This window comes from Lotus japonicus, chromosome 2 (assembly GCF_012489685.1).
Source record: "Lotus japonicus ecotype B-129 chromosome 2, LjGifu_v1.2".
NCBI classification, from domain to species: domain Eukaryota; kingdom Viridiplantae; phylum Streptophyta; class Magnoliopsida; order Fabales; family Fabaceae; genus Lotus; species Lotus japonicus.
In genome coordinates, this window is record NC_080042.1 from 48202619 (window position 1) to 48226084 (window position 23466).

Below are 23466 nucleotides of genomic sequence, written 5' to 3' on the forward strand. Positions count from 1 at the left end.
TGTGCTTCAAAGCGCAACTAAAGCGAGAATCAGAAGAAGCGTGGCAGAAGCGCGATTTTGAAGCTTCTGCGCTTCAGCCAGGTTCGCTTATTTCCAAGTTTTTTGACCCGGTTTGCTAAAATTAGGGATTTTAAACCTAATTTTCAATTGTTCCTCTACCATCTTGAGCCCCTCTCTCACGATTTTGAAGCTTCTGCCTCTCTCGCGATTCTGTGTTTTTCTCTCGCTGTCTGCGCAGCCACCGCTGCCGCCGGCGACTCAATTTGCAGGGTTGTTCCTCTTCGACCCTGTCTCTCTCTCTCTCTGTTGTTCGAAACTTCTGTTCATCAAATCTTCTTCTATTTCTTCCTTCGACTCTGTCTCTCTGTTCTGTTGTTCGAAACTTTAAGAGCACCTCTCTCTGTTCTCTCTTTGTGAAATGGGTTACTAAGAGCAATGGTTTTGTCACTGTTCGAATGGGTTAATGAACACCTCTCTCTGTTCTCTCTTCGTAAAATAGCTTTAATATTCCTCTGTGCTCTAAACTATAAGCTATAAGTTGTAGTTTATAGTGTCTTATAGCTTATTTTACCATCTCAGAATTATGATATTGATGCCAATTATACCATTTATATGCATATAAATATTTACAAGTGTAAATATATATAATATATATATAACTGGCAAAAGCGGCTAAAGCCTACGCTTTAGCGCTTTACGCTTTTGGACCCTCCACGCTTTATTGCTAAATCCCGCTTCTGACTACCTTGATGGAGGTTGATAAGAAGAAGAAAAATAAATGTTCTTGTTATTGCTTGCGAAACCACTAGAGGAAAAACTTACTACCTTAGTACCTTACCCTCGCAGATTTAAATTGATGATATGGATGCTGATTTAATTTGTTTGTAATTTTGTATTATTTGTTTCTTAAAAGGCAGATTTGTTAAGTTCATTAAGGATATTTCTATTTTTATTGTTATTTCTTTATTAGTTAAAATTTGATTATCTTTCTTTATTAAATAGGATTTTATTGTTTCTTATCTTATCAGATTAGATCTTAGGATTTGTTTCTCAATCATATAGGATTCTAGTTTCCATATTTCCTAGTATATCAATCCTTATAAAAAGGGTTTCAGAATGGAATAAAAATCAATCGAGGAATTTTACTAAGAACTGTAAATTAGAAGAGGCTCTGTCAAGGACGAGTCCACTTCTTTTCTACACACTGGGTCGCAAGAAGAATTTCTCTATGTCCAGACCCGTGACCAGATCCTCGGCTAAGGTTCATAACAGCACTCTTCAGACAATGTAACAAATTCCTCTTTTGCAATCTTTCCTTTTTCTTATCACGGCCTCGTTAAAAGCCTGGACGGTTCTTGGAGAAATAGGCTCTACAACTTTAGCAAGTGATTCATTTATCTCCAACTTCTTATGATTATCAACCAAATTCTTGGTTGGTTCTTTCTTCTATTCCTCCTTCTTTTTATCCTGAGAAACCAAACTGATCTGCTCTTTTGGATTTATGATAGCATTACTTGGAAACTGTCTAGGAGTGATTTTTTCTTTGACTTTGAAATTTAAACTTCTAAACCCTCCAAAACAAAAGTAGTTACTTTCAATTCATTACCAAGCATATAGGTTCTTATAATTGCCCTATGCATTTAAAGGCCTAAACTAAGTATGATAATAAGAATTGGCATCAAGGCCTGAAAAGTTAAAGCTATGGAAGCCTTGAGCTAATTAAGGCTTTACCTTAAATTAATGGAGGAGGAATTTCACTTGAAGGCTTTAATATCAGCATAATGCATTACTGACACAACTAAAAGTGACACAGATCACACAACTCATACAAAACTCAAGGACATCATACAAACTTGAACATTGAACTTTTGTCTCCAAAGACATGTTAAATGCGTCAAATCCCACAGAAATAGTACCATGCCAAAACCAAAGAAGTGCACTACAAAATCAGTAGAGAATATCCACACATGCCATTCCCATTGTTTTAAAGATCGGAGCAAGCGTAGCCTAATTAGTTCAAATCCGAGAAGTAGTTTTACACCACACCAGAAACCCACTACAAATATTCCACATCCAACAAAAATCTAGAGCACAAACAAACACATATATGCCTTATTAAAGTAAAATTGACATTACAGTCAAACAAGAACCAGTACCTATGAACACGTATAAGAATCAATTAAGATGAGAATCACGAACAAAAAGAAGCAACCAGGATCTCACAACAAACTGTCATAGAGAATACATACAAAGTCCCCTTCAATAGTTTTAACATTATTATATATACGCAGAAATTGCCTAGAAATAATTTAGAAGATGCAGATATATAAAGTGCATATAACTTTCTGTGACTTACCTTTATTCCCGTACTTGTGCATGTTTCTCCCTCCGATTTGCTTCTTCAATTGGCCGCGCTGTGTTCAACAGCCACTCGTTTCAAGCACGACGGAGAACTGTGGAGAACGGCGCTTGCTAGGCTGCGGCGCTGGTTCTTCGTTGCAAATGCAGGCTGTACGACGGCACCACGGTGGTGAAAGAGAGAGGATGGAGCAGTTCAGGTTGGAAGAATGTGAGAGGGGAGAGGTCCACTACAATCTACAGCCTAGGGCCTAGCTTTCTTTTTTTTTGGAGAGAAAACAGTACATCACCGGCATATGAAATAGTAATTTCAATTTACACCACTGGCATATGAAGCATCAGACAATAACCAGATAATGGGTACACAAAGAGAAAAAATTATACCGTCCATGTTCTTCAAATGCAATATTTGCATTATATATTAATAAATGGCATATGGAGTCATCTAGGACCAGTTTGCAACTACTAAAAACCTTTCATTCAAATGAAAATGAAAGTTGACACGACGCAGATCTCCTAGGGCATAAAGCTAAATCCTGTAGCTCTTCAAGTTGTTTCAATGGATTACTTGAAGCACTGTGAATTGTCAGGGACAGTAAGGATGTTGAATTTTCCATAATATATTTTGCAAATTGTAGGTCACTTTTCGTGCCACCGTAATGTTTGAGATAGCACTTAGTAAAGTGTGATGTTAGGCATTCAGGAACAACAAAATGAGAGTCAGGTAGAACATCCTCAACGTCAAAAGAAAAAAGCAAATCAAGTTCAAGACTTTGAAGCTTGGGGCAATTCTTGAGCATCAAAAGCACCCAATGCCAGTTATGAGTATCCAAGAAGAGGGACAAATGTCTTACATGACGAAATTCAGGCACCCCATCATCAACTTCATTCTGCAATAGTTATAAACACAAATTATGACAAATATAGATTACATTACATGATCTAAAAATGAAACCGGACATGAAACTAAACACAATTTTTTTCCTTTCTAACATATTCAAACCTGTTTAATGCTCAAAATCTCCACATTACACATTGCTTTCAGAATAATATTGATACGAGTCACGCCCAAAAAATGCAGATCCGCCGCGACCAACTTGGGTAAGGTTTTAAAGCCTTCCTCACAGAAATCAGCCTCATCAACATAATACATATCATATGTTTTCAAATACTCAAGAACAGGACACCCATAAAGAAGCTCCATAAGATTTTGAGGTTCTACAAATTCAACTTGAACCAAATATAGGGATTTAAGTGAGGGAAGTTCAACAGAACAATAATCAGTAAGATATAGCCCTTTCAACTTAAGAACAACAAGAGTTCTACAGCTGAAAATGCAGCAGCTCAAACTAATATAATTTCGAGAAAACATCTCAATGTCAAGATTCTCAATCCCCCGCCCGCGTCGTACAGCCGTGTTTACCCAAACATTGACATCGGCGTTCGCGTGGCGATGACCGACATTGGGGGCAGCACAAGAAACACCATATTTGAGACGGAAGCTTGTGATGGGTTGTTGGTGGAAATCTCTGGCTAGAAGGGTTGCGTGTACGAACCTTTCGAAGCAAAAATGGGGTTGAGGTTTTTCCTTGTTCCTGAGGTAGATTTCTTCGTCGTAGTCGAGAACGGGGACTGAGATCCAGAGGGGTTTCCATCGCTTTGAGAGAACGCTTGTGGTAACTGCTTGTTGAGTTGGGAGAAATGAGAGAATGTGAGAGAGGAGTTCATCTGATAACATGCTAATCCTGTCTGCCATGTTTGCCGGATTTCGGATCTGTATCGGCGGAAGCGACGGTGAGAACGGTGCACTCGGAAGTGGTGTTTTCTCCGAAGTCGGAACAGTGGTTTGTGTTTGTGGTGATTGATGATGAATGGTAAGCTAATCCTAAGGTGGTGTCACTTACTACTCCCCAAATTTCAAAGGATTTAGAGTTTAGGAAAATTAAATTAAATTGATAAATACTAAAAGAAAAAATTACTCGTGCCTTATACCTTGAAACTTACTGCTATATAGATTATATTGGGTAAATAGCCAACTTTGTCCTTGAAAGTGTCAATCGCTTTCAAGTTGGTCCCTAAACTTCTAAAATGTCTCCCGCGATCTCTGAATGTGGCAAAATGCATTCAAGTTAGTCCCTGACGTTAAAAATCTTAACAGACGTTAACGAAGAGGCTGACATGTTACGTTTTTTTCCACTTGGAAATTCCACGTAGGCAAGACATTTGACCGAAACATTAAATCTTCAATTTAGTCCCTGGTGATTTTTTTTCTTTCTCTCCCCATCTTCTTCTACCTCTCCCCACCACCATCACCCCTTCCTCCCCAATCGTCCACCCCCTCCACCACCACCACCACTCTATAACCCCAACTCAAAAATCATAAAACAAAAAACCCCAAATTTTCTTTCATCCCTAATTGACAATTTATGGATCTTTCCCCTTGAAACCCTAACATTTTTTCAGATGAACCACTTGTAAATTCTAAATTTTGAAGCTTAATTTCTGCTGTAATTGAGAGTTTACTAGCATCTCACCACCAATTTGCGGGAGAGAATATATGGCGGAAAACGATCCGTCCAAGAAAGTATTTGATAGGCATCTCAGGCATGAAGTCCTTGGTGAAGGTACCTACGGTGTTGTGTACAAAGCCATTGATACCCAGGTAACTTTTATCTTTCTAACATTAACTTGTTTTGCTCTTTTTTGTGTGTATATATTTTATAACAATTATGATGATTTTTCAGAGGAAAATATGAAATTTGTAATGTATTTTCTGGGTTGTGTGAATTAAGGTCTATGAATTAAGTTTTGTGATTCATTTCAAAAAAAAAGAAAAAATTAAGTTTTGTGATAGAAGTTACAACATGTGATAGTATTGAAAATTTGGGGTTTTTTGTTTTATGGTTCTTGAGTTGGAATTTTAGACTGGTGGTGGTGGAGTGGGTGGACGGTTGGGGAGGAAAGGGGAGGAAGAGAGGGTGATGGTGGTGGGGAGAGGTAGAAGAAGATGGGGGAGAGAAATTTTTTTTTTTCACCATAAGGACTAAATTGAAGATTTAATGTTTCAGTAAAATCTATTTCCTACGTGGAATTTCCAAGTGGAAAAAATTGTGACATGTCAGCCTCTCCGTTAACGTCTGTTAAGATTTTTAACATCAGGGACTAACTTGAATGCATTTTGCCACATCCAGGGACCGCGGGAGACATTTTAGAAGTTTAGGGACCAACTTGAAGGCGGTTGACACTTTCAGGGACCAAGTTGGCTATTTACCCAGATTATATTGGTCAACTCATTCGTTATATACAAATCATAAAAAATGAAAAGACCTCAAAATTATATAATGAGGAACAACACTAATGAAGCAATAAATTTAAATCAGCCAGATGGACATTACACGTCAAAAGCAGGTTATTCAATGATTCGAGAGCTACTTGTTGAGAAGGAGTCGTCTTCTTCCACTTCTTCTTCTTTGTGCCTGAGCGACTGAGCCTATGGAGGAAGTTCTGGGCCAGCCCAGCTATTCCCAGGTACAAAGAGACAGCGTGGCGAGCTATACGTGGCTGTCTTCCAGTGCGAGACAAGCTATTCCAGAGGCACATGGATGTTGATCCATCTTGCGGGTTGCGCGGCCAGGACACGGAGACGGTGGAGCATATTTTCCTCTGCTGCCCGATTGCTTTAGCTGTCTGGTATGGATCTTCGCTACCTTTGCGGGTGGAGAGGTACCCGACGTTCCATCAATTTTGGGGAGACATTCTGCGGATTGATGATGAAGACGTGGTGGCCATGGTCCAGTTCGTGTTATACCAGCTATGGGAGGCTAGGAACCAGAGTGTTTTTAACCAGCAACAGGTGCGCATCAATCAACTTACTCAAAAGGTTGGGGCTCTCGCTAGTGTTGCGATTGGGGCAGTTTCTCATCCTCATTTGCGTCAAGTGGCTGCTGTTTGGAAGAGGCCAGCCTTGGACCAGATCAAGATTAATTGTGATGCATCCTTTCGAGCTCCAACGGATGTGGGACTAGGCATGGTGGCGCAGAACTCGGGTGGGAGGTAATGGCTTCTGCAACATAATCTTCTTGCTCTGTTTTATCGCCTCTTCTTGCTGAAGCTTCATGTCTTCGTTGGGCTATGTCACTAGCTATTGAATTGGGGTTCCGACAAGTGATTTTCGAGGTTGATTGTCTACAACTATTCAAGGCTTGGAGGGCAGGAGTAGCTGGGAGGAACTATTTGGCTACTATTATTAGTGATTGTCGTAGACTTAGTTTGCATTTTGATTCTGCTATTTTTACTTTTACTAGGTGCTCAAGTAATTCCGTGGCGGATTATTCAGCTAGGAACGCATCCACCTATGGCGAATCTGTCTGGGTGGAGGAGGTTCCGCCTGGCGCTATCTCTTTTGTTGACTCTGATTGTTTGCCATCCTTTCGAGCTCCAACGGACGCGGGACTAGGCATGGTGGCGCAGAACTCGGGTGGGAGGTAATGGCTTCTGCAACATAATCTTCTTTCTCTGTTTTATCGCCTCTTCTTGCTGAAGCTTCATATCTTCGTTGGGCTATGTCACTAGCTATTGAATTGGGGTTCCGACAAGTGATTTTAGTAACATCCCGACTTGACGACTGGCCTCACGGTAACAACAAGAGTCTTTTCAGCGCGTATTGTCCTCACTCGCGCACTTCCCTGGAAAACTTCTCAGGAGGTCACCCATCATAATATTGCTCCAAGGCTAGCACACTTAACCATGGAGTTCTTATGAGTTGGGCTCCCGAAAAGAAGTTGCAACTTGTTGTTATGAGTAGTACCAATCAAATCTTTATGCCCTCCTCAATTGTATAGTCCATCCCTACACAGTCTCGGAATACCTCTTGTTCGGGTGTGAGATCGGCTCATTCCTGTGACCCTCCGCCTAGAAGCCTGCCAGGAGCCGCTCCTTGTCCGTGCCTCACTGCACCGGCGATCACTCCCCGCCCTCGTCAGCCCCGGGTGTCACAGGATCACCACTCCTGTGAAGCATCTCGCTTCTATGAAGCTGCACGCTCCTGTGAAGCATCTCGCTCCAATGAAGTCCGATCTGAGATCGTCCTTCGGAAAGCAGCACACTTTCCAAGAAATGTATGCATGAATGCAATATGGTTAGCCAAACAACGAATCGTCCTCACCAAGGTACGCGTGTCTAGCTAGAGTACATTGTTTCTACCACACCCTAAGGTACACAAGGAAGTGCTAATCGCATTTGGTAACTTTCCTAGTCACTTGGGCTCACCGTCTCGATGGCCAACCAAACTACTCAACGAGCAAAAGAATGCAGCTCGCACTCAGTGACCTTTCAACTTACCATGGCTCACCATCTCGATGGCCAAACAAACAGCTCAACGAGCAAAAGAGTATCAACATACTCAGAACTGACTAGTTCCCCGGCTTATCCCTTGGATTGGCCAACCAATAAAACTTGCTCATCGAGCAAAGTGCCAACGCACAATGGTTTCCCCAGAAACCTGGATCCGACGACACTTCTCATTTTCAAAACTTAATGTTCAAGCCCTAAACTTTCGTCTGAGTCTTTTATCATTATATTAAGGGTTTTGAGGTTGTTTAATACATTATGGAGGTTCATTATGAAATTGTTTAAGTTTCGTCTCTAATCCTATTAGTTTCAAAGATCCCATAATTCCAATGATTCCCTGGAGAAGGTCTCAAAACAAAAGGTCCATCATCACCCAAGTAATGGCCCGAGAAGTTCCCAGGTAAGCTGGTCGGGCACAACGCCGCATTAAAAGCCCTTCTTGCCTTAGACAGAACAACCCAAGTTCTTACGTGAATTCAAATGGGGTTTTTCCAATATCATTTTCAAACTCGATTTTCCTTTGAGAAGGTCTCGATCCATAAAACAATAATAGGGTACGAACCTCGGTCCGTCCCATCAAACTTTTTCCAAAAACTCGTCAGGAGTCTGGCATAACTACCCGTTATCCACTATCTTGACGTTTCTCACTCATTCGCACAATTGCACGGTATATTCAATATAGTCAGCAATTCAAGTGCGTAATAGAAAGACACAATATAATCAATATAATCCAAATATCATGTGAACAAATAATCACATAGCCTATAGTTAACCATTTAACAATTAAGCATGCGAGTCAATTATCAACATATCAATGCGATAAATCCTAATCTCCCATGTCAGCCGAAGCCTTCAGAAAACATTTTCAATCCAGACAATTCATATGCATAAACAATAATTCAAGTCGAATTTATCGACGCCTACAAAGCATTAGCTAGCAAGTAAGTTGCCCTAACCTCGAACTCGTCCAGTGTGTACAAGCAAGGCTCCTTCACAATCCTCTTTTCCTGCTCCAAGTGTTCCTCCAAACGAATCTTTGAGCAAACGAAGCGAAAGTCAATCAAAACAAGTCAATTCGGTCAAAACAATACTAACTAGCGTTAGACAAAGCTTAAGAAGCTTCAGAGTACAATATTTAAGCATGGATAGACGACAGAACCTCGTTCGCTAAAACGAGCATAACTCGAGCTACAAAACTCGGAATGACACAAAACCAGCGCCAAAATTTCGACAATCGAAAGAGCTACGTAATGGCTCAGGTCATAGAGACCCAAAAATTATTCTTGGACACGGTACCCTAAGCAATAGGTTTCGGCCACTATGTAAAATAGGGTTTCCGAACTTTTTCTTCGATCCAAATCGATTCCTAGGTATTCTTAGGCGATATCTAGACCAAGGAAACTCTCAGAAAAATTATCGAATCGAAAACTGTCGCAGGGGTATTTTGGTCAATATTTTTAGCTCGGAAACTCAAAATCAGAATTTCGAAAAACAAATTAGATGGGGTCGATACCAACGACGATTATGACGACTAATCTTACTAACGCTAAGCTCAGTCGAGGGTTTTAAGCTCAAAGGTTGGAACTTTAGCCAAAAATTGGTATTATGAGCAGAATTGAAACTCGGCAGCAATTCGGCGAGAATCGGCGAGATGAAATCCGCTAAACATGCTCAGGAGCACGTAGGGAATAAGTTTAGATAGAGAGATGAAGTTATTTGGATAGTTTTGCAAAAACCTCAAAACTAAGAGTACATAAAGACATAGAGAAAAGCTACAGAATTACGATCAGAAGTAAGGATTAGCATCAGTACCTTGAGGCCTACGCGTAGCAACGAACTGTGGAACGATCAAGCAAGAATCAGCGAAAAACTCTTCTCCTCCTCCTTCCTCCTTCCTCCTTGGCCGCGGGTTTGGGTGGGTTTTTGGGTGAGATTTTTGTTTTTCATTTTTCAAGCTACAACAACATATATATAGTGAATGAAATGGAAGATATTTATCAAAGGTCGGATAAGGATGAATAGATATTTATCAAGATTGGATAAGGATGAATAGATATTTATCAAAGATCAGATAAGGATGAATAGATATTTATCAAAGATATTTTGAGAAGATATTTTGTAAAGATATTTTGAGAAGATATTTTGTAAACCGGTACAGATTTGTTTAGATATCGGAGGATTTAACTCATAGAGTTAAAATAAAAATATAAGAGTGATTCCTATTTTTTCGGCTTTATTCTCCGTGAATTCTAAGATAGGTTTTGGCGACGGAATTCCAAAACTCAACAGAGGTTTCCTTGTATTTTAGGTGACTAATGCAAAGTCGGTGTAAAACTATTTTACCCGATAAGTTACTTTTTGCAGTGGATGTCGGAAGAGAAAACTTCCTTCTGAAGAAAGATGGAAAACATCAGGAGAAATGGGTGTACGCGTGTGGAATCTTCATTTGAAGCTCCGAATAGAAAAGTCTTCATCGTCGGTTGATTTTAGGGTTTTGAACTATCAGGGTTTTAGTTTCGGCTAACTTCCGATGATTGGAATCGGACGTTCGTAGATCCTAGAGTTTCGCCTCGAAACGCTTGTTATATATGGATTAAGAGAAGTTCTAACATTTCTCTGAAGATTTTTGGAATTAGCTTCCATCGTGCCTTTAAGTGAAAACTAGCTATTTGCTAGGGTTTCTGCCCTAGGTTTAAGCGTATATCGATCGTGTTATACCTTTTATCGATTTTGATACAATCCTTAGACTTTTCCTGAACTTTCTCCTTCATAAATTTATTCCATTCGATAAACTCTTGTTCAGGTTTTTCCTTCACGATACATCAAGCCTAATCGTAAATGGAAATCTCTTCCACTTATTCTAAGCTTAAAAACTTGGGTCTTACATTACTACCCTCCAAAAAGAAAGTTTCGTCCTCGAAACTTAGGGTTCAGTAAAAAGCTCCGGATATTATCCCTTGATCTTCTCCTCTAATTCCATATAGCATCGTCCGTGTCTTTGTCCCAAATAACTTTTACTAAAGCACTCTGCTTTCCCTTCGATTGTTTCACTCTTCTAGTCCCAATGTTGACCGACGGCGTCTCAACAGACATATCATCTTCAACTTTCCGAGATTTAACTACAATCGTAAATACTAACACTACTAAATCTCTTATTCGGTTGCAGTCCAAAAGACAATGATAGTGGGACAACCAATCCATTCCTAGGATAACATCTAGGTTCTGTTAAGTCAAACAAACAGTTAGTACTCATCATAAGATAGCATCTAGCATGACTATACAATATGATTAAGCAATAACTTCAATCAATTCTAAGCGAAAAAAAATCGCTTGCAGACAATCAATTTTCACTCTTTGCAGAGTCACACAACCTAGCACAGAAGACCTATTCCCCAAAGACTCCCGAAAGACTCGACAAGCTCTGATACCACAATGTAACACCCCGATTTCGGTGGTGCCACTTTAGTGACTTTAAATCAATAATGCGGAAAATGCGTAAATATTTTTTTCGTTTTCTTTTCAAATAGAAGACTTAACATAATGAAGACTCAACCCAAAGATAATAAACATGAAGTAATTGAAGATAGTGCCCGCAGGCGAATAAGTACATCCCATGGTCAGAGCCATGAGTTTTATGAATACAGTTTTCAAGAAGATAAGTCAGCCCCAAACGGCCTTCGAAAGACTTCATATGCCCGACAAACTCCCTGTGATCCTCTTGGAAGAGAACCACACAAAAGCTAATAGTCGGGAACCTACCCTGCCCCAAAATGAGAAATGACAATCAGAGCTGTGAAAACAATCCCCCATATAATACACTCCTAACGTCGACCCTCATCCGATCATGCATGAAGTCCGGGTCCACGTCGAAGGCTCAGTACTAGTCGTTGCGCTCAGGATCCTCCCCGAATGACGAACCATCTTGAATCAGCTGTTGGACGTCTGGCAGCAGGCCGACCGCCCAAACACAACCATACACACAAAGCCAAGGCGCTAGGGTCAACTCACAGAATATAATAGATAATACAAGCAACATGTGATGAATAAAGGGGTATATATATATATATAGGTTGTATATATACCTATAAGTTCTGTATCGTCTACCCTAAGGTATATACATAACATGTTATCAGATTTCTAATAACAATTCAACATTCAATATCTCAAAAATTCAATAAGTTATATCTCGAAAACTCGATAAGCAATATATCAACGAATATAGTTAAGTGCATGGTGTGCCAATGCAATGTCATGCTCAAAATATGATCCGGATAAAATGTCACCCTCACGATGACCCGAAGCATCTCGCTCCGCTAAAGCATCTCGCTTTTATGAAGCATCTCGCTCCTGTAAAGCATCTCGCTTTTATGAAGCATCTCGCTCCTGTGAAGCATCTCGCTCCAATGAAGTCCGATCTGAGATCGTCCTTCGGAAAGCAGCACACTTTCCAAGAAATGTATGCATGAATGCAATATGGTTAGCCAAACAACGAATCGTCCTCACCAAGGTACGCGTGTCTAGCTAGAGTACATTGTTTCTACCACACCCTAAGGTACACAAAGAAGTGCTAATCGCATTTGGTAACTTTCCTAGTCACTTGGGCTCACCGTCTCGATGGCCAACCAAACTGCTCAACGAGCAAAAGAGTATCAACATACTCAGAACTGACTAGTTCCCCGGCTTATCCCTTGGATTGGCCAACCAATAAAACTTGCTCAGGAGTCTGGCATAACTACCCGTTATCCACTATCTTGACGTTCCTCACTCATTCGCACAATTGCACGGTATATTCAATATAGTCAGCAATTCAAGTGCGTAATAGAAGGACACAATATAATCAATATAATCCAAATATCATGTGAACAAATAATCACATAGCCTATAGTTAACCATTTAACAATTAAGCATGCGAGTCAATTATCAACATATCAATGCGATAAACAATATTCAATGCAATCCTCAATATCAAGCAATATTCAAGTCGAAATTATCGACGCCTACAATACAAATAGCTAGTAAGTAAGTTGCCCTAACCTCGAACTCGTCCAGTGTGTTCAAGCAAGGCTCCTTCACAATCCTCTTTTCCTGCTCCAAGTGTTCCTCCAAACAAATCTTGAGGCCTACGCGTAGCAACGAACTGTGGGACGATCAGACAAGAACCGGCGAAAAACTCTTCTCCTCCTCCTTCCTCGTTGGCCGTGGGTTTGGGTGGGTTTTTGGGTGAGATTTTTGTTCTCTTTTCATTCTTCAAACTACACATATATATAGTGAATGAAATGGAAGATATTTATCAAAGATCGGATAAGGATGAATAGATATTTATCAAGATCGGATAAGGATGAATAGATATTTATCAAGATCGGATAAGGATGAATAGATATTTATCAAAGATTGGATAAGGATGAATAGATATTTATCAAAGATATTTTGTAAACCAGTACAGATTTGTTTAGATATCGGAGGATTTAACTCATAGAGTTAAGATAAAAATATGAGAGTGATTCCGATTCTTTCTTACTGATTCCAACGTATTTTAGACACGATATTCTCCCCGCTGAATCTTCTAATTCTTCACAGAAATATCGGTATGATTTTTGGTTTTCGAGGCTTGTTTTTAATGCTTACCGGCTTCAAATGCATTTTATGGTTTTGACCTCGGATGCAGAAACTTCCTTCTGAAGAAAGATTTGGAACGTCGATTAGAGCGGGCGTACGCGGATGAAATCCTTATTTGAAGCTCCGAATAGAAAAAGTCTTCATCATCGGTTGATTTTAGGGTTTTGAACTATCAGGGTTTTAGTTTCGGCAAACTTCCGATGATTGGAATCGGACGTTCATAGATCCTAGGGTTTCGCCTCGAAACGATTGTCGTATAAGGATTAATAGAAGTTATAACATTTCTCTGAAGATTTTTGGAATTAGTTTCCATCGTGACTTTAAGTGTAAACTAGCTATTTACTAGGGTTTCTGCCCTAGGTTTAAGCGTATATCGATCGTGTTATACCTTTTATCGATTTTGATAAAATCCTTAGACTTTTCCTGAACTTTCTCCTTCACAAATTTATTCCTTCCGATAAACTCTTGTTCAGGTTTTCCTTCACGATACGTCAAGCCTAATCGTAAATGGAAATCTCTTCCACTTATTCTAAGCTTAAAAACTTGGGTCTTACATTACTACCCTCCAAAAAGAAAGTTTCGTCCTCGAAACTTAGGGTTCAGTAAAAAGCTCCGGATATTATCCCTTGATCTTATCCTCTAATTCCATATAGCATCGTCCGTGTCTTTGTCCCAAATAACTTTTACTAAAGCACTCTGCTTTCCCTTCGATTGTTTCACTCTTCTAGTCCCAATGTTGACCGACGGCTTATTCAGCTAGGAACGCTTCCACCTATGGCGAATTTGTCTGGTGGAGGAGGTTCCGCCTGACGCTATCTGTTTTGTTGACTCTGATTGTTTGCCATCTTTGCGCGCTTAATTTATATCATGCTATTTGAGTTCAAAAAATAATTTTAAATCAGCCAATCCAATGTTTTGAAAAAAGCATGAAATAACATTATCTACGGTAGTTTAGAGAATTCAATGTTGAATCAATATATAATAAACGCGCAACAATAAGCCTACACAGTTTTTCGTTGGCATGTGCAATCAAAGATATTGAAAGAATTGATTTCTACGTGAAAGTCACGGTAAAAATGATTTAGATAAAGAAAGATAAGAGATCTATAACAGAAAAACTAATGGAATAGAAAAATATAAAACTTACTGAATATAAAATCATATACATGAATGTAATCTCACTCTTCAATTCGTCAATTGAGATCCAACCTGTATCCAAAAAAGTGTAGCTTATGATAATTTCTTTCTCTTTCACAGTTAAAATTGAATTTACGAATAAAGGAAAGCAGTTAACTAACCTGTCATATGTTATTAAAAACTTCTTCATATAAATATTTCGTGTACAGTTTGAAACCACCCCATTGTCTTAAATCTTTTCTGGATTTCACTCTTGAAAGAGCAACATATAGTTGTCCGTGAGTAAACACCGATCTTGGTAGATATAATCCAACATAGGATAGTGACTGCCCTTTGTTGGATATTTGACGCCAAACAGCAACCTTGAAACAAAAACAGAACCACGAACATAACCTGCAACAATATAAGCTGAGTCGCAAAAACCAATTCGTTGTCCTTGAAGGTTTTATCCCAAAATATCCAGAACACCTCCCCAGGATTAAACAGCTTCCTCCAGCGTGGTCGGGTAACAGAACTGGTGAGAAACAAATAAGAATGTAATTGCTCAGGGATGAAGTAAGGGAAAAAAGAGAAGAGAGATGAGGATGCTCAACAAAGTGAAATTCAGCCACTATTTATAGGCACAAAATCCTTTAATATCAAGGTAAGCTGCACATAAATTTTGGGTGAAGAAAACTGAGGTACTGTGTTTTCAAGGCAGTCAGACACAATTCCTGCGGTTCCAATTCCTGCCTACTCCAAGCCGTTTCCTGTCATCTCCAAAATTGAGGTGTTTGGAGGCCAGAACTTCCACAGGTGGCAAGAAAGGATCTCTTCAACTCTAGACATGCACGATGTTGCGGATGCCCTCACATATCATGAACCAGACTCTTCTGCTACTGAGAAACAAAATTGGGCACATGCTAACAAGGTATGTCGTCATACTATTATCAGTACGTTATCTAACGAGTTATTTGATGTGTATTGTTCCTACAAGAAAGCAAAGGAAATTTGGGAGTCAATGATTCAGAAATATACGGCTGAAAGTGTTGGAAGGCGCAACTTCATCATTGACAACCACTGCAACTGGAAGATGACTGAAGACAAAGACATGAGACCTCAAATTAATGAGTACTACAAACTCATTGAAGACCTGAAAAGTGAGAACATCAACTTACCTGGTGAGTATGCTGCTGGAGCACTGGTTAACAAGCTGCCAGACTTTTGGAATGATTACAAACAACAGCTGAAGCATAGAGAAAAACAGATGCCTCTTGATGACCTTATAACACACATCCTAATTAAGGACACCAACAGAAGGGAGATAAGGCAAGCAAGATCAAAGGCTTTGACTTCGCGAGCAAACATGGTATAGAATAAATATGTCCCCAACAGGTACGCAAATAAGAAACCTGGTCACTTTATCCCTAAACCTTCTAACATCCCCTTCAAAAGGAACACAAAAGACACAAACAAAAGGAGTTATTTTGTCTGTGGAAAGCCGGGTCATTTTGCAAATTAATGCAGACGCCGTCAGCAAAATGGTAATAATGGTAATATTGGTAATCCTCCTAAACCAGATTCAAATCAGGTTAAAGGAGATGATGTTGCTGGGGTGGTTTCACTAGTCAATATGGTTTCCGATGTGAAGATTTGGTTGGTAGACTCTAGTGCTACCAAACACATCCTTGGAGACAGAGATGCATTTTCCTCCTACTCTCCTGTAGAGGAAGGAGAAGAACTGGTATATATGGGTGACTCCCGGACCTCTCGAGTCCATGGAAAAGGGATTGTTCGTCTCAAGCTCACATCTGGAAAGACCCTTGCTTTATTGAATGTTCTTCATGTTCCTAGGATTAGATCAAATCTGATTTCTGTTGGTCGCTTGATGAAGGCTGGTGTGAAGATTTCTTTTGAATAAGATAAAATTGTAATGACCAAGGATAATGTATTCATAGGGAAGGGATATTATGACCAAGGTCTCTTTGTAATGAATGTTTCTGAAATAATGAATGATGAATCTTCTTCTGCTTAGTTGATTGACTTTGTTGATGTGTGGCATGCTAGACTAGGTCATGTGAATTTTCTTATCTTCAGAAAATGCATAACTTAGGCTTGATTGATGGCTCATATAAACCCTGTGATAAATGTGAAATATGTGTTGAAACTAAATTGACTAAGAAATATTCCCCTTCTATTTTTGAACGTGAAACTGGACTTCTTGGATGTATTCATACGGATCTAGGTAATTTGAAACATAATGAAACCAGAGGCGATAAGAGATATTATATTACCTTCATAGATGATTTCTCTAGATATACTAAAGTTTATCTCATTAGAAATAAAGATGAAGCCTTTGACATGTTTCTTTCTTATAAAGCTGAAGTAGAAAATCAATTGGATAGAAAGATTAAGAGAGTTAGATCTGATAGAGGAGGTGAGTATACAATCTTTAATGATTTTTGCAAAAAGGAAGGTATCATACATGAAGTAACTCCCCCTTATTCTCCTTAATCAAATGGTGTTGCTGAACGGAAAAATAGGACTTTAAAAAATATGATGAATCATTTGCTTGTTAGCTCTTCCGCACCTGATAATTTGTGGGGTTAAGCTTTGTTGACTGCATGCTTTCTTTAGAATAGGATTTCCCATAAGAAAACTAGTAAGACACCCTATGAACTGTGGAAAGACTAAAACCCAATCTGAAATATTTGAAAGTGTGGGAGTGTCTTGCTAAGGTCATGTTTCCTGATCCTAAGAAAAGGAAAACCGGTTCTAAAACTTCTGATTGCATGTTTATTGGTTATGCTGAACATAGTGCTGCATATAGATTTCTTGTTTTAAAGAGTGATGTACATGACTGTGGTACTATTTTGGAAACCAAGAATGCTGAATTTTTTGAACATGAGTTTCCTTTGAAATCTAAATATGCCTCTTGTTCTCATTCTGAATTTATTAATATTGATGATTCTGTTCATGTACCTTTTCAAAATGCTAATAATGACTCTGCAGATAATGAGCATGAACATGGAGAGGAAGATTTTAGAAGGAGTAAGAGACAAAGGAAACCGACCTCCTTTGGAAATGATTTTTATGTTTATTTAACTGATAATCCTTTAACCTTTTCCGATGCGATTTCATCTTCTGATTCACGTTTTTGGAAAGAAGTTATTAAAACTAAACTTGATTCTGTCATGAAAAGTAATACTTGGGCTTTAGTTGATATGCCTACGGGAGCGAAACCAATTGGATGCAAATGGATCTTTAAAAGAAAATATCATCCTGATGGCTCTATTGATAAATATAAAGCTAGATTGGTTGCAAAAAGTTTTACACAGCAAGAAAATATTGATTATTTTGATACCTTTGCTCCTGTTGCTAGAATTTCTTCTACCCGTGTTTTAATTGCTTTAGCTTTTGTCTACAAACTTGTGATTCATCAAATGGACGTGAAGACAACATTTTTGAATGGTGATCTCGAAGAAGAAATTTATATGACCCAACCCGAAGGATGTGAAGTTAAGGGTCAAGAAAATAAGGTTTGCAAGCTCCTTAAATCCTTGTATGGATTAAAGCAGGCTCCTAAACAATGTCATGAGAAATTTGACCAGACTTTACTTGGTGATGGTTTTTACTCATTTTTTTTATACGCCAATGGAATTATATTGAAAGAAGTACAAGGGGTACTTCAACCCAATACAATACAAAGAGAAATAGGAGAGAAATAAGAAAACAAAAGAAAGTGTAGACGATATGCTTATTTGATGTTGATAAATGTGTTTATGCTAAAACTGTGGATGGTGAATGTGTCATTATTTCTCTATATGTAGACGATATGCTTATTTTTGGTACTTGCATTGATATTGTAATTAAGACAAAAAATTTCCTCTCATCGAAATTTGACATGAAGGATATGGGAGAAGCAAATGTTATAATGGGTGTTAAAATCATAAGGAAGGGATATAGTATCACACTATCCCAAGAACACTATGTGGAAAAACTTCTTAGGAAGTTTGGTTATTATGATGTTAAACCTATGAGCACCCCTTATGATTTCAACACTCAACTGAAGAAAAATAAAGGAGACCCTGTTTCTCAATCTGAATATGCTCAAATTATTGGGAGCTTGCTACATCTGATGAACTTTTCTCGGTCAGATATAGCATACGCTGTTAGCAGATTGATGAGCAGGTATACTCATAGACCCAATAAGGATCTTTGGGAAGCACTTGCTAGAGTAATGAAATACTTGAGAGGTACCATGGACTATGGTATCAAATATAGTGGATTTCCCGTTGTACTTGAAGGATACAGTGATGCTAATTGGATCTCAGATTCAGACCAGACGAAATCCACTAGTGTTTATATATTTACACTTGGTGGTCGTGCGGTTCCGTGGAAATCAGCTAAGCAATCTATTATTGCTAGATCCACTATGGAATCAGAGTTTGTAGCTCTAGAATCAACTGGTAGTGAAACTGAGTTGTTGAAAAAATTATAAGCTAATATTCCTTTGGGAATGAAACCCACACCATCAGTGTCGATGCATTGGATAACCAATCTGCAATTGCAATTGCTAAGAACAAACATATAATGGTAAGAATCGACATGTTCGATTGAGACACAATGTGGTAAAGCAGCTGCTGAAAGATGGAGTTATCTCCATAGATTGTGTAAAATCAGAGGTAAATTTGGCCGATCCTCTGACTAAACCCTTGGGTAGAAAATTGATCATTGATACATCGAGGGGAATGGGACTTGAGCCAATTGGAATTAGTGAATAATGGAAACCCAACCTTTGATATTGGAGATCCCATGAAGAAGGTTCATATGGGAAGAACAAGTTATTCATATTGATCTGATAGCACTAAATATTTTATTGTATAGTCCATTCCCAGGGTGTAAGTGTTGTGCTGCATTTAGAGAGGATAAGCTCTTAAGTTTTTAATGATTTTCATAGCCCTTATGGGTGGTATATGAAGTGCGGAATATACTTGATGGAATCACCTGTATGAGTGTCAAGTGGAGCCGCTTGCATGAGACTTGGCTAATCTCTAGAGCACTCAAAGAATACCGGGCATGCACATGGCCGTTAAGCGCACCACATCGATAACAACGAGAAAATGTGGGGGTGTAATGATTAGTAAGGCCTCTAACACACACTAAAGTGTCTTGGTTCATAGAGCTTGCTCCACCAATTCACTTGTGTGTTAAGTCTTATTGGTCAAGGTCTGGTTCATAGCTCAAAAGGCACCAGATTCGAAAAGTTGCACTCTCGGTGATTTCTCAGGAAACCTCTCCTTAACCCTACCTTGAAACTTTTGAAATATATGAGGGATTGTTGGAAAATATGTGATATTTCAAAAGTTCCAAGTCCCACATTGCTTGTTCCTTGAACTTTCTAAGAGTTTATATACCAAACATCTCCTGTGAATGTTAAAGAGCCTAATAAGAGATGGGTAGCAACCGCCGCTAAGGCCCCTTCTAAGAAAGGTGGAAAGCTACCACACTCCAAGGCGGAGATGGAAATCTTGAAGAAAAGATCTGAGAAGATTGCCCTGTACAGATCAGTACAAAACAAAGAGATCGGTGATGTGAAAACTGAAAAGCTTGGTGACAATGCACTTGTTTCACCAAGATACTTAGACATGAAACTATTTGCTTGCGTGAAGATGGATGGTCTCCCAGACCTTCTTCATCAAGACTGGGAGAGTGTGTACACTGTATCTCAAAGGGAAGTGTATGTGCCTTTGGTCAAGGAATTCTTTGATTGCACTGTGGTGAAAAACCGTGAGTTAATCAAGTCAAGGGCCTACAACAAAATCATTGAAGTCACACGGAAAGATGTCGCTGATGCTCTTGGAGTAAGTCTGGATCAAGGCGAAAAGTACAATCCAAATTGGTGGTCAAGCATTGAAGACTACCGGTGCATTTGGAAGGATCAGGAACAACCTCAGAGAAGAACTCAAGTTCACAAATGCAGTCATCAGCAAGGTGGTCCTACCAAAAGATGGTGCAAGAGGGCACGTCAATGCCCATGCAAGATATGCAATCTACAAAATCATGAAAAAGGTGAAGGTAAATCCTGCTCACTTAATCTGGAGTTATTTAATAAACTTTCTGGACATGGGAAAAGGATTTCTTCCTTTTGGATCACTGTTGACTGTCATTTTTTAGAAGAAAGGAATCACACAAGCCTTTCTGGATAACAAAGAGGAAAGGATAGAGGATGATATCATTTGGCCCACTCCTATCAAGCTAGGAGATGTTGGCAAAATGAATCTTCAATATGATGATTCAGAAGTTCAGTTGAATTTCTTACCAAGAAGAGAAGAGCTGAAAGAAAAAGAGAACAAGCAAACAAAGGTGTCAAACAGAAGGTGAAGACCTTGAAGGATTTGGATGCACAAGCAAGAACGGTTCCAAGCAAGCAAACTGTGAATCCTGCCTTGCGTATTGCACCGTTCCCTGAGGACGAGCCAGAACAGTCCAGGGAAGTGTCAAATGTACGCACCAAGGAACGTTCAATCAAGATCACTAAGGGCGGAGTTCCTGTACAGTCTGACTCAAATCCAGTTGCTTCAAGAACAAGATCTGGACAAGGGTTACCTGCCAGCAAGATCGCAGAACCCAAGAAGAAGAAGCTTAAGCGTTTGAGGAAGCAGTTCAATGATGAACCCACTGTACCTGTTCAGAAACCCAAATACAACAAACGGAAAATTCTAGCCAATGAACCTGATGAACCAGTCAACAATGAAGATCTCCTCATTCACAACACCATTGTCAAAACCATGGACATCAACTTTCCACACAATGAGGTAAACGCTGAAATCTCAAATCAAGAATTTGTCAATTCATTATTTGATGATTCATATGACCCTCACCACAACACCACTTCACCTCAACCACACCACTCACCAAAATCACTCTCCCTTACCCTGAACCAAGAAGAACTCACTGTGAATCCCAGTGATCACAGTTTACCTAAATTCTCTCCCATCACCACTATGGATTCCTCTGATGAGGAACACATTGTTGCAAAAGCCAAACCAAGGTCTCAATTGTTCAACTTCTTTCCATTAACCCTGACCACTCCAATAGATCAACCCTTCCAAAAGCATCAACAAGGCTCAACACTTGAAAGCCCTCCCAATCACAACTCTAAGCCAGGAAATATCTGCATCCTTTCTCAAGTGAGAAAGAGGCGTCTTCAGACGCTAGTGTCCTCTGCCATTAAACGCAGACGCACTGCAGGATCGTCCAAGGCACCTGCCAAGGCCTTTCAAGAGAGACTGGTTAAGAAGATCGAAAAATCACCAAACCGTTCCGTGTCCTTTTCATGGAAGAAACCTTCAGAAGTTGGCTACAAGTTTCACTTGGAGGCCAACAAGGTACCGGACTGGGATGAATGGCAAGTTTGTGCCACTGAAGGATATGTTGGTACAATGTCCTACTCTCTCCTGAACAGAGTCACTGCTTTAATCATTGTCTTGGGAAACTGGGTCTATGTCCTGCTGCCAAGGAACTTTCCAGAAATTCTCCTGCGTCCAGAAAAACTTCACATTATCAAAGGGAAAGGCAAGCTTCATGATGAAGGTGAATGTTCAGCTCCGCTGAACAATGCAAGTGCTGAAGAAGATCTCACTCTCTCTGATAATGACAATGATCAAGGGCATGAACAGGGGAACTTGGAACAACCTCTGGAGGCTCAATTTGTTCGCCAGAGCGACTTTGAAGATCGCAAGAATCAGATGAACAACCTCTTTTATGATCTGGCTTCCAAGATTGACCTGCTCCTGAATCGTTTTGGCTAATGGCCAATTTCTCTCCTTATCGTCCTATGTTGTTTAAATTTCTGAACAATTTGCACTTTAATTTCTTGCAACTTCTATCTATCATACTCTAATTCTCTTATAAATCCTAGATCATTTCTCCATGCATGTTTCTTTTTAATAATGCCAAAGGGGGAGAACAGAGAAAGAGTTAGGATGAAGGATTTTAATTAGGTGCTAAGTGCTATCAAACGTAAAGCACTATCAATCTTAGGGGGAGTACACTTAGATTTTTAATTCTCTTTCAAACTCTCAAGCTCAAAATATTTTTTTTTTTAAATCTTATTAAACTCAGGGGGAGTTTATCATTTCAATTATCTCTTTCTATAAAAATTGTCATTATCAAAAAGGGGGAGATTGTTAAGTTCAAACGCATCATGACGTTTTTAAAATCTTATTTTGATCATAAAAATTTTATAAATAGAAGGCTCATTTAAAATTCATTCACTAACAATATCTTTTATTTCAGGAGAACATTGCCATATGAAATAGGCTACAACGTTCTATCACTTACCAAGAAGGATTTTGTGACTATCGTACCATCTGACCGTTTAATGACACATCACTAGTCAGATTTGCCAAGCAATATTTTGAGCGCCAAAGAATCAATTTGATTTCAAGCAATTGTCCCACATTCATATCTAATGACAATAGTTTGAATCTCGTTCAAGTTGAATCAGATGAAGACAAGCTTGATTTAGCAAAAGGCACGCTGACCAACGAGGAAAAAGGACAAGCCGTCAACATCAAATTGCCAAATTGTCTCATATCTGAAAAGTAGCTCAAAGTCTACCACCACCTACTAGCTGACAAACATCACCTTTTGAGCTAAAGGGTAGACTTTCTTCAGAAGTAAAATTTAATGAAGCCACCAACCAAGCCTTTGAATCAACGGTCCGATCTCACCTTACAACGGCTATCTCAACGGTTGGAAATAATCTCACAACGGCTACAACACTAGCAAGCGAGTATTTAAGCCACTCTTGAAGATCTGAAGACAGCAGCATTAACTCTAAGAATCCAAGCATTCAAGCATTCATATTCAAACTTCTCAACAGCATTCAAAGCTAAAGCAGAAATTCCCAAGTGTCAAACACAAGCCATAAATTTTGCCAAGTGAAAGAGAGAAACCTCGTACCTTAAAAGAGTCATATCTTTTATTCTCTTCTCACTTTTGTAGTAACTCTGAAGTGAT

The 23466-nt window shown here is 39.2% G+C and overlaps 2 protein-coding genes across 2 annotated transcripts in view; both read right to left on the reverse strand.

Moving 5' to 3' along the window:
• The window catches only part of LOC130738180 (ABC transporter C family member 10-like), a 29764-nt gene extending 27268 nt beyond the window's left edge, over nucleotides 1-2496 (reverse strand). The window contains exon 1 of the mRNA XM_057590110.1: nucleotides 2357-2496. The gene's annotated coding sequence lies outside the window, so the exon portion shown is untranslated. The remainder of the gene's footprint in view (nucleotides 1-2356) is intronic.
• Nucleotides 2497-2827: 331 nt separating this feature from the next.
• On the reverse strand, nucleotides 2828-4261 carry LOC130738181 (F-box/FBD/LRR-repeat protein At4g26340-like). Its single transcript, XM_057590112.1, has 2 exons — nucleotides 3362-4261; nucleotides 2828-3248 (listed from the first exon to the last, which is right to left on the reverse strand). Exons 1-2 carry the CDS (start codon nucleotides 4112-4114, stop codon nucleotides 2835-2837), a joined length of 1167 nt encoding a protein of 388 aa, XP_057446095.1. The 5' UTR covers nucleotides 4115-4261; the 3' UTR covers nucleotides 2828-2834.
• Nucleotides 4262-23466: the final 19205 nt, after the last annotated feature.